Source organism: Camelus dromedarius, chromosome 5 (assembly GCF_036321535.1).
Source record: "Camelus dromedarius isolate mCamDro1 chromosome 5, mCamDro1.pat, whole genome shotgun sequence".
Taxonomy (NCBI): Eukaryota; Metazoa; Chordata; class Mammalia; order Artiodactyla; family Camelidae; genus Camelus; species Camelus dromedarius.
In genome coordinates this window covers 83,021,952-83,034,206 of record NC_087440.1, presented here as the reverse complement: position 1 = coordinate 83,034,206, position 12,255 = coordinate 83,021,952, and the positions used below count along the sequence as shown (strand labels likewise).

At 38.9% G+C, this 12,255-nt stretch overlaps 1 protein-coding gene across 1 annotated transcript in view; it reads left to right on the top strand.

The window, feature by feature from the left end:
• CATSPERB (cation channel sperm associated auxiliary subunit beta) overlaps positions 1-12,255 on the top strand; it is an 86,979-nt gene that overhangs the window by 23,633 nt on the left and 51,091 nt on the right. The window contains exons 6-12 of the mRNA XM_064486375.1: positions 1,983-2,081; positions 2,217-2,335; positions 3,456-3,488; positions 7,438-7,504; positions 7,778-7,824; positions 8,233-8,385; positions 10,021-10,170. Of these exons, the coding sequence (XP_064342445.1) occupies positions 1,983-2,081; positions 2,217-2,335; positions 3,456-3,488; positions 7,438-7,504; positions 7,778-7,824; positions 8,233-8,385; positions 10,021-10,170 (668 nt within the window). The remainder of the gene's footprint in view (positions 1-1,982; positions 2,082-2,216; positions 2,336-3,455; positions 3,489-7,437; positions 7,505-7,777; positions 7,825-8,232; positions 8,386-10,020; positions 10,171-12,255) is intronic.

Here is a 12,255-nt window from a genome sequence, read left to right as displayed (position 1 = left end):
CTGCAGTCTTTTACTTATCTCTAGCTTTGAGTGCCTGCTTTGCTGAATTAGTTTAGTTAGAAGTCGTGTCTCTTTTTTCTCTCTGTCAACCATGTGGAAACTCAACTCCTTTTCTAGTTTTGTTCCATGGAAGCCAGGCTAGGTCCCCCTCCTCCTCTCTATCCAAACCTGCCTTACTTTTGTGAGTCACAGAAAGGAGCCAGTCTCTGGATCCTGCCACAGACTTGAGAGTCACAGGAGAGAAGGGGCAGTCTCAACTCCTTGGGGTCTCCGTCACCTGACCACCTAAACATCTCAAGAAAAGAAAACAGTTTGGAAACCTGCTTTTAGATAAAACCAGCTTTTCCCCCAGCTGGCCACTGATGTTCTGAAGCAGAAAAGAAGTTCCCACCGTATCAAGCTTCCACTGCCTAAACTAGCAGTTTCTTTGCGAAGCCCTAGTTCATCCACCCGCCCCCTGGGCTTCATACCACATGGAATTAATGGTGGGAACAGGTATCCAGGAGCCCCATGTGTTCCAGTTTGGACTTATTACCCACCTTCCGCCTCTGTGACACTCCTGACATCCATCATGCCTCTCATCCCAGTTTTACCAGTCACCACCAGAAACCTGTGGTCACCCTATCCCACATACTGTTCTGGACTTCCTTTAATTTCACCCAGATCTCTGTCCCTCTCCATCCACCCAAATCCATTCATCAGGATTTGTGGTCTGTAGTCGGCAAACTCCTCCATACTATGAGTCTTTTCTCTGAATTGTCCCTTAATTTTCTTACTCTAAAGAGTAATCGGGCCATTCCCAGTTAATATTCTTTCCCCAGCAGCCCTCTTGCACGTCACGTGTCTGAGTCTCAAGGAGTCATCCTATTCCTTAGGGCTACTTCTTAAAGGTTACTCCTGTCTTCTTCAAGATGCCCAATTCCTTTGAACTCATACTTTACCTCCGTCTAAATCTTCTTGGTCACCAGCTTGTGATGATCTTCCCATCACTCACTCTCATTGACGAATTTAGCCTCTGGACCCCCACCTTCCTCTCCACCTTATTTTTGTCACTATTGTTGGTGATTTCACCATCCGTTTGAATGGCTCATGCTTTTAAGACCTCCTCTCCTCCAATGGTCCTTCCCTCATCTTCTGTGGTCATTTTCTTGACATTGTTGTCTCCAAAATCTCCACTACAGACATCTCACACTCTGCCCACCACCTATTCTTTCAGCCTACCCTAGTGCTCACACTCTGACATTTCTCAGATTTCAGGGACACTTTAATATGTTGTCACTATCACTTTTTTCACTATTCAACATCCTTACTTTTCTCTCTTTTCACCACAATTTTCATAGTCCCTCTTTATAAATACTCCTGTAACTTCCTTGCGCTTCTCTTTCCTCCCTGCCTACACAATCCCAACTCTAGTTCTGCTGGAATAGCAGAATATTACTAGAAAAAAACTGCACACCAGTCTTAAACATTTCACCAAGTGGTCGCACTATAAAATTCATGATCACAAATCTCCAAAGGGCACTCAGCACCACCCAGAAATCATCTCTTCCCTGGGACGCTTACTTTCCCACTCAGCAGGATGACCTTGTCATACCTCTTTCTGCTCCTCAGATGATCTGCATCACCTCCTTGCCCTTTCCTCTCTCACTGTGCCCTTTAGTACTTGGTGTAGAAGATCAAGACTAATCACAAAGCACTTCATATTTTGGGGGTGGCATATTTTGATCCCCTTTAATACAAAACAAAATCCTTAATAATTAGCTGGTTGGCTAAACTCTGGTGGTGTAATCCAAAGTTACATTGTCTTTCCAATGCTTGGGGAAGTGAGATTTGAACTGGGGGAGGAGGGGCTGAGGCAGGGGCGGAGAGTGGGCTGGAAGGAGGAGCAGGTGCAGGCTCTGCCCCTAGAAGACTTAGCACCACAGGAGTGAGTTACTCACTTTGCAGAGTTGTCTTACCTTAATTTCCCTCTTCTCTCATAGTTGGTGTTTACGTAGGCCTCAGCTTTTCTGGATTTTGGAATTATGACAGTATCATGTGGTATAACCTGACTGATATGATCTATTCCCAAGTTGCAGAAGGTAATTCCTCTCCCAGTGCCTTCATCTTCAGCATTTCCTTTCCAACAACACATGATGAATATTCATAGAATGTCTTTGCTTTGCTGAGCACACCCCTTCTTTATTTTTAACCCACAGTATGATTTCTTCCTTTAGAACACACAGAGATTTCACTGGTGGATATGGTTTTAACAAATCATTTTTTAGTTATCCTCACCTCTCTGGGTCTTTTTATAAGTGAAGATCTTCGTTATCCATCATCTTCTGTCTTAACGGTAGGTGAATTGCTCTGTAACTAATAGTGAACCTTTATACCTGCTGTAACATAAAATAGAAATTTTAGATACTTGAGTTATGTGTGGTATATCTTAGAATGGGAATGCTTCTTGCTTTTAAAAAATGTAAAAGCATAATATAGTAACTTTGTCCTTTGCCTTACGGTGTTGAGTATATCATTTGGAAATGGTGCTAGTTTTATTGCCATATGAATTTATGGGAAGTTTCAAATACCTACATGTGGAAAATATGCTATCTTTATATTATAATTATATATGTTCCCAAAACGTTTTAAGGTAATTTATAAAGCTAAATATGATATTACAGAGTAACAAATTAAAAGTAAGTTTTGGGATTGAGAAAAAGGGAATGAAATTCTTAAACATGTGAATAAATACCTCTCAAAATTACCTCCACAGAAATAAGAGCAGTAATAAAGGCAGGAAGAGTGGGAGGGAGGATAAGGGAACTGCAGAAGGGACAGTTGTTCTGGCTAAGAAGCAGGTATTTCCTCAGGTATATGAATATTCATAGCCTTCCTTCTTCCTCATCATCTCTTAAGTACCACGTGTTGCTCAGACGGCTAACAGATCTGGCCTTTTATGTCCTTATCATGTGATTGCTAAAGTGGAGAACTGAGACAGTAGAAACAGTGACATAAGGTCAAAGCACAGAGAATTTGTGGTGTACATCCCGAGGGCCTGGCTGAGGGGCTGCACTGGGCTGGACAGAAGACCAAGTGGCCATGGAGAAAACACTGGGATGGGGGTCTGTCTCCCTAAACCCTGGTTGATGGCAGACTTAGTATCTTCCTACACACTTCTCAATGCCTCTACTTAAATCATTAAAAAATGAGGTTTTTTAAAATCTCAAATCCTATCTGGAATTAAGTTAAAATATAAATACTTTAATTAAATGGTGAAACAAGGCAAAGACTGAAGGGGAAATCTCCAAGATATTGTATAAACTACTTAAGAGGCTGATTTTAGTGTTTTGTACTCCTAACTGCTGGGATATTAAAAAAAAAAATCATTTCCTTTAGTCTAAATTGCTATGTTTTATTAGGCTTTCTGATTTGCAAACAAAAATTAAAATTCCTTTTTTTTTTCTTTCTTTTAGTTTTCAAGGAAAGGCTTTTGTGGTTTTGAAAGGGTAAGACACTTTCAACTTGCAAGGATTGGTTATAAGACATGTGTTTCCTTGATGACATAAGAGATGAGGCACAAGACAAGAATTCATAATATAGATTATTCCTGATACTATAGTATTATTTACAGTTTGAACTGAAAAATGTGCTTCCATTAACCACTAAGCAATGATCTCCCCTTCTGTTTCAAAGGAGGAAATGCCCCTCTTTTTTTCAGAGGCAGTCCCTCCCCGTCTTTATATGTCCACAGGACTGCTGTGGTTGTTCAGTGTATTCTGCACAAAGGCGTTCCATTGAAAAGACAGTGGGAGGTCTGTGCCTACCTGGTCTACGTAGATCACTGCTTATCTCCCCTCTCTGTTACAAGGTCAAGTTGTATGATTCAATTAAGTCATTCCCATCAACAGATAAACATGCTTTTGTTTGGAAAGCACAATAAAATTATGAGTATTTTTAGCCTTTTGCCACGTCCTCTTCCCTCTCTGTGCTCATACAGGCCCAGGGGCACACACACCCAGGTGCACGCACATGCTCGCTCACTCACACTGAAAGGGGCACTTGTTTCTCAGGAAGCAAAAGGAACTGACTTCCCGCTGTATTGTTTGGAAGAAACATAAAGCAGAAAACTGAGAGGACTGAGAAGGTGGGGTAGCCAAAACTGATTTACATTAGAAAGAACAAGGGGAAAAACTGTCAAGATGGAATTTCAAACCGAGCTAAACCATATCACTCAAGAATGAGGAAGTTTCACAGGTAAGACATCAGGAGAGCTTACCACCCAGAGACTCCCGCAAAGGAGGGGGATGCCAGAAGCGGTGAAAGAACTAGAAATGTAAGCTCTGAGCTCTAAGCGAGGCGGGAACCTTGCCTGTGCCTTTCACCAGACCTGAGCCCACCTGCCCTTTTTTTTATAGCTGCAAGTTCTCCATTGTGTGGACTTACCAGAGTTTACCTAACCTGTCTCCTATTGATGGGTACTTGGGTACTTTTCTGATCTTTTGCTTTTGTATTACAAACAATGCTGCCATTAATAATTTGTACCTAGCCAGTTTGTATGTGTCCAGGTATAGCAGTACAACACATTCCTAGAACTTGGATTAGCACATCAAGGAGTAAATGCTTATTTAAAATTAGAAGACAATCACAAATGCCTTTCATAGAGATTTTTAAGCAGTTACAAGGATATTGTAATACATCCTCTTGAGCTAAAATATCTCAGCAAAACTCAGAGGTTTTTGGTAGTGAGGAGGGACAAGGGAAATACAAGTGTTGCAAAAATAGTGAGGTCGTGTGGCAGGGGAGGAAAGGGCAAAAGTGAACTTATTCTTAAAAGTATGGGGATTAACCTTTAGAAAAGACCTCTTTTGTAATGACTGAAGGAACAACAGTAAGAATGGGATGTGTGTGGCTGTCCAGCCAGGAACTTGAAAGAGTTAATACTTGATGATTTTTTCATTCACTTATTCACCCATTCAACAGATGTCTGTTGAGCCAGGCTTGTTTAGACAGAGGATTGCATAGTGAACAAGACAGATGAAGTCTCGACTCTCATGTAGCTTCCCTCCCGTCCTACTAAGGGAGACAGACCCTCAACAAGTACACAAACTTGCAGAATATGATTGGAGACAGTAATAGGGCTTATTGAAATTAAAGCAGGAAAGAGAAATAGAGACTGAATGGAAGATAATATTGTATTTTAAACAGGGTGATTATAGCAGGCCTCTCCAAGGAGGTCAAATTTAAGCATTTAACTCAAATGACTTAAAAAAATGATAGCAACAAAATATATCCAGACAGAGGTACAAAGGCCGTAAATTGAGACACAGAATCCTGTGTGGTCGAAGCCTCCCTCACCTGCTCCAGCTTCATCGTGCCTGCCCTCACCCCAGGCCATCCTCTCCTGCCACGGAAAACACTTGCCCCCCACCGCCCCCCCTCAGATGGGCCATGGCTTCTCACACCTCAAATCCTGTGCACGAGATGCTTCATCTTCTCAGGGTGCACTCCCTCCTCCTCCCTTTCATTTCACTTAGAGAATTCCTACTTCTCCTTCAGGAAGCCCTCTGAGACTGCCAAGGTGCCTTTTCCTGTGCAACCTCAGAGCTCTCCACGTGAATTCCTGTCACTTGTTACCCTATTTTGTCTGCTGAGTTCTCTCACTAGCCTCACCAGGCTTCAGGTTTCATATCAAGGACTACCTTATTTACTATTGGATGCTAATAAGTTAGCACACTGCCTTGCAGATAGGCTGTCTCAATATAGTATTTGCTGACTCCATGAGTGAATAAATGAAAGTCAAGAGTCTAATCTTTCATGAGTTTAGTAGCCATGTAGCATGGAAGTTAGAACAGTGATAGACCTCTCTGGACCGCAATTTCTTCATTTTAAAATGGGCCTAACAATATCTACCTCTCAGAGGTGAAGTCATTAAATAACGCGATGTAAGAAAAACCTCAGCCTGGTTCATGAATCAAAGTAGAAACTTAAAAAAAAAAAAAAATCTGGATTCTCTTCCCAAACAGATAGTTAGAACCTTTTGAAGGTAGATGACAGAAACTAAACTAAACCTGATTTTAGCAAAGGAGGAGAAGTTGTTGGCTCATGTGAACAGGGAATTCAAGGAGTAAATGAATCCTGTTTCCAGACATGACTGGATTTAGTGCCTGACAGATGTCCATCGGACTCTGTCTTCTCAAGGATCGGGTCTGCTTGCCTCTCCCTGAGCTTCATTCTCAGTGGGTTTCCTCCAGTTGTCAGTGAGAACAGCCGCAGGTTTGTGTGCAGTCCGTTTAGCAATCCCCACGGGAATAACGTATTGCTTTCCCAGTGGTTCCAGCATGTCTCAGGGCTGACTCATTAGGCTGACTTGGATCACGTGTTCATTCCTGACCCATCTTCGTGACTCTGAGTCAGGCCTGGGGCATGAGCTCATCCTTGGAATGAAGTCAGCCTGATGAGGTTAAATTATCCCCAAGGATATTCACTGGACTATTACCAGTTTTCTTTCCAGGTAGGGAAAAAGAGCAAGAAGGAATCTAAAGGGGGGGGGGAGGAATAAGTCAGGGCCCAATAAAGATTCTATATTAATTGCCCAGATATTATGATAATTATGGTGTCCTGAAAACTGGCAGATTTATATAAAAACTCAGAAGGCTTATTTGATATAATACCTTAGGCTGAAATTCAAGTACATTATTGTCCATCCCATTTTAAAAGTCTTTTTTGTTTATCTAGCAGTTTTACTGAGATATAATTCAGATAGCATAAAATTCACCCACTTAAAGTGTACAATTCAAGGGCCTTTAGTATATTCACAGAGTTCTGCAACCATCACCACAGTCTATTCTAGAACATTTAAAAGGTTTTTAAATGCACAGATTATGCAGATTTTATCACTGCTTTTAAAAAATGTAAGAAGGTCTGTCTTTGGTCTCAATAATAATTTGAGAGTCAGAATCATCCTATAACAAAACCATTTCAAACTCTCGCATATAATTCTTATCCAATATGTATAGTCTAACTTTTTTGGAAGCTTCTCTCTTATGACCAACTTTTGAAAACCTGTATTTTTGTGGCTTTCTCTTACTGCTTCCTGCTGCTGTCAGGCTTCTGGGAAGACACCATAAATCCAGCTGCAGCTGAAGAAGAATAAAAGATTATTATGTGGCTCATAGTAACTGTCATGAAAGACCAACAGCTCCTGGTGGCCTTGGAAAAACAGTTCAGAGATAGCAGCATCTTCCATTAACATCATCTGCACTTCCATTCTCTTTTTATTCCTTATTTGTGTGTTGTTCAAAAAGCATATTCTTGTTTCTTGTCCTCATTCTATGATCTTTTATTTTGTTGGCATGGAGTTTTTCTCTCTTTATTTGCCTCAGATTTCTGAACTGTGGAACTTCTAGAAGTTAAGTCTACTTACTGCCTAAATGATATTTTTGTTTATTTATGTAGGTTGACTACATTAAAGGAAAACTGTGGTATAATGAAAGGTGTTTTGCTAATAGAGAACACTTTGAAGGTAAATTTTAGTTACAAAACTATTAATAAGCTTTTTTCAATATAGGTAGCATATATAGATTTGATTAAATGAAATAAAAGAAAAATAGAATAAACAGTAAAGATAGATTTGTATAAGTTAATGGCCTAAAACTGAGAGAACAGTCAATTTAATCTGAGACAATACACATGCCCTGTTATAAGCACAAGAAAATTGTAGTTGAATATACTTAACTAATGGTACATTTCAAAATATAGATGTTGCTTATAATCTCTGCACCTTTATATTTTATAGTTGATTATGTTACTATCACCTTTGAGAGAAACAGGACCCTAAGTGAGGTATGCTGTTAAATGTTTTAATAGATAAAAAATTTTATTATACATGATTTACATCATTTTTAGATTGTTATTAATCTAAAAAATGGCACTTCTGCAGACTGAAAAGCTTAGCAATCACTCTCTGCTGCCAGTGGTACCTCTATTTGGATTTAATGGTAATTACCAAATTATGTTAAATCTAGACCCACTACAGTGGTTCTAGAAAAACAATTCATGTGAAAAAGGGATGCTTTGCAGTGTTTTCTCAAGTCACATCCCCCAGAAGAGAAGCACAGACATTAAAGATATATCACAATTATTTGTGGTCACGACAACACAGTGGTTCATTAGTTTATTTGAACCTACGAGAACTAATTAGGACTCTGACAGTTCAGGAATGGCATTTACTTTTCCTTTCTCTTTTTGTAGGCAAGCTCTTGTTTTTATAGTAAAGAACCATTTCTTGAATGGTTGTCTTGCTTACCTCCCGTTTCCAAAGGAACGAAAACTATTCCTTCAACGTTGGTAACATTTCTTGTTGACCAAGAGCAAAGTTCTGGAGTCTTCCTCTGCCATAACCAGGTAAGCCTCACAGCCTAGAGATGATTGCTCTTGACGCCACAATCATGAGAATTTACCTTAGCAAAACTTATTTCCAAATTCTTGTCATCTTTGGTGGTAGAAGTTGATAAAATTGATTACAGCAAAATTATTTACAGTTAATAATATAGTTTGACACTTTAGAGATTTCTTGCCTCTGATTGTCATTCAATTTGATGAAAATGGAAAATATGCTGTTTGCATAGTGATTCTTTTTTGCTTATTCTCCAGGATATAAATTTAAGTCTCCATAAAATGGTTAGTTTAAATGAACAAAAAGTAGAACTAGCCCTATTCTCATGATTTGGGGGGAGAAAAAAATAATTTTCCTCTACCCTCTTATGTTCAGTTATTAGGGCCCTGCAAATTAAACTGACAAAAGACAGATTAACAGAAGAAAAGAAAACAATTTATTTCTGCATGCAGTACACGTACATGCGGGGTGAAAGTCAGTAATGAGTAATTGAAAAAGGTGGTTAAAATTTGGGGGTTATATACTATCTTAATAGCTGAATAGGCACTTAAGGGAAAACAAATGAAAAGATAGTGGGTTTACAGGAGAACAAACGGGAGATAAGAGAGTTTGTGATTATGTTTGTTTATACAGGTATAAGTGGTCTTTCCATCTCCTTCAGGGGCATGAAACTCTCTTGGAGGAGGGATTTGGGGTAGGTTATGTTCATATTCTTCCTTCTAGGAGTAGTTCTGATCTGAAGAGGAATTAATGGCAGCCTTATATTTGAGAAATTGGTGCTTTTAGTCAGATAAGGGAAGGATTTTTTTCTGCATTTGTTGAATCTCAGATACCTTCAGCTTAACATAATCTTTATACCAAAGCAGCATATCTTGGGGTGCATATATTCTGATCCCCTTCAAAATCATGATCCAACATAACTGGAGTGTGACCCAAACATCCACACTTCTTAAAAAGTAGTTTGACAGGATAGTTATGAGCATGGGCATTAGAGTCTGTCTGTTCAGTAATGATTCTATGATCAGTCTCCTTGTGACATTTATTATGGACAAATGACTTAATCTCCTCAACGTCACATTCAACATCTATAAAATGGACCTCTATTGTTGGAGGAAGCAGAGTAAAGAGATACAAATTGTTGCTAATCCTTCCAATTCTATATTTGTTAATGGTTGTGTCCCTATCTTAATCAAAATCCAAGTAACAAGAAACTCTAAAAATTGTAACATAGACTAGTAATATTAATGGGAGTGTGAAGGAAAAGCCAGGCTGGGCCTACTGGTAAATCTAAGCTTAACAAGTGTCGGATTACTGATCTGAGTTCTGCTGGACCTAACTCATAAATCTAAATTAATAAATGTCGGTTTGCTGATTCCCTGCCTCTGCTTTTGTGATAATGATGCTGCTAAAGCTGTTCCATGCCTATTGGCCGAATACCCCGAGCTTGTAATTAACCCTATAAAACCTCATGCACACGTCTTGGAGGTGCTCAGAGCTTCAGAGCAGAAGCCCGTCTGAGCCCGCCGGCGTAATAAATCTGAGTACTCCAACCCTCCGAGTGGTGCTTGTCTCTTGGCTGGCCTGTCGTTTCTATAACAGGAGAACTCTTACGATTTGCTCATGCTTTGTTTATCTGTTTCTAGAAAGATACCACTGCCACAGTGAGGATCCTAAAAAACAACAAACCAAGATTAGTACCAAAATTTCCAGTTTTCTTGTTTCCTTCATCATTTTCTCCTGTTGGGATGGTATTCCACCCGCGAAGTCATTTTCTGTATGCTTATGGTAATCAGGTATGTACAAATGAAACCTTGCAGTGCAGTATAGGTATAAATCATTCACTTCCTCTATGCTGAGTGATTATACATCAAATAAAGAACAGAGTCATTCAGCTGGTCTGGGAGGTGGAAAACCTGATGAGGAGAGAATGAGGGAAAAGGAAAGTGACAGTGAATACAAACAAATCTTTTGCTGAGTTTTGCAGAAAAGGGGAGCAGGTAAATGCTGTAGTGTTTGAAAGGGAAAAGGAAGTCAAAAGAAGAAAAATTTTTAAGATAGGAGGAATTATGTGTAATTATGGGAATTATTCAGTAGAGAGGGGAAAATTGGGGATGCAGGGAAAAGAGAGAAGAAATTGCTAGAGTGACATTTCTAAAGAGATGAGGGAGATGAGATCTATGAAGCACTGAAGAGGTTGGCCTTAGGAGCATAGACAGTTGTTCTGTAGTAACAAGAGGAAGGAAGGGTTTTCAAGTTCAAAAGCTGGTACGTGGGTAGATATGGTGATGGAAGATGTGGGAATTTATTTTCTATTTTATCAACAAAAACCAAAGTTATTATTTAAGAGTGAGGATGAAGGAGGAATGTTGGGGTGTTGAAGAAAGAGAGAAGAGTAAAATAGTTACCTAGGAGGACGGGAGAATGAATTGATTAAAAGAATGCAGTATGATTGCTTGAGCTCTGTGCTCATGAATTCAACATGTGACTAGTGCAACTTTATTAAATGTTCTTCATGTTCAGTTGTAGGTGTATAGATGTAGTGGAGAAGGAGGGGGGTTGTATTAACCACAATTGGAGTTCTATCAAGAAACTATTAAGAAGTGAAAAATGTACATTGAGGAATGCAATAAGACAAAGAAAAAAAGAAATCAAGGCATGAATATTAAATAGTAATAAACTGGGTACTTGCAGAAGATATGATTGTCTATATTGAAAATCTAAAAATTACATACAAATTGCTAAAACAAATGAAATGCTAAACATGGTAGGAAGTAAAGTAAATTTCATTTCTGCACATGATCAACAGTAAATTTGAAAGCATAACTTTTAAGGCATTATTTTTACAGTAGCCAAAACAAAACAAAAACACACAAATAAAAACTATAAAGTACTTAAAAGTAAATCTAAGAAAAGATTTCCAAGACCTATATGTAGAAAATTATAAACCCTACTGAAGGACATTTAAAACTTTATAAAGAAATGGACATAAACATTCTTATGGATACGAAAACTTGACTTATCAGTTCTTCCTTAAATTAATCTGTAGACCTAATACAACTCTAATCAAAATACCAAGATTTATGTGGTGTTTAGTTGACTCTTAAGTCTATATGGTATATGTCAATTATACCTCAATAATTTTTTTAAGAAAAGAAAATATACATGGGAAAACAAAAGACGAAGAGTAACCAAGATAGTTCTTAAGAAGAATAAGGAAGAAGGAATCGCATTACCAGACATTAACCCTTTTAAAAAATCTGTAGTAATTATGATAATACAGTTTGGGCTCAGGAACAGACAAATTGACCAATGGAATAAAATAGCCTACAAATAGACCCATGCATATCTAGAACGTTAACAGAGGCCAAAGTAACATCACAGGGGGAAATAAGAGACTGCTCAAAATGGGATCGGAAGTTTGGCTATACATATGGAAAATGTTGAATTACATCCCCATGGTGCAAGTTCAACTCCTGGTGGATTAATAATTTAAATATCAAAACTTTTAGAGGAACAAATAGTGAATATTATTTGGAAGTCAGGGTAAGGAAAGCATTTTAAAACCAGACTGAAAAAGCAGGAACGATGACAAAAAAGAGAACTTCACCTCCATTAAAAAGAAGAATCCTGGGTCAGCAAGACGGCAGTCGAAGAAGCTTCAGTCCCTTGCTCTCCCACAGAGACACTGAGTTAGCAACAATATACAGATCAGAGTACTTTTGCAAGAACTTTAGAGACCAATTGAGGAGCTATGGCACACAGCCCAACATAAAACCAAAAAGGGATTCTAAAAAAAGGTAGGAAAATGTGCAGCATTTGCCCATCTGTCCCGCTGCATCCAACCCAGCATCCCTCCAACAGCAGGGATCCTCCCTTGG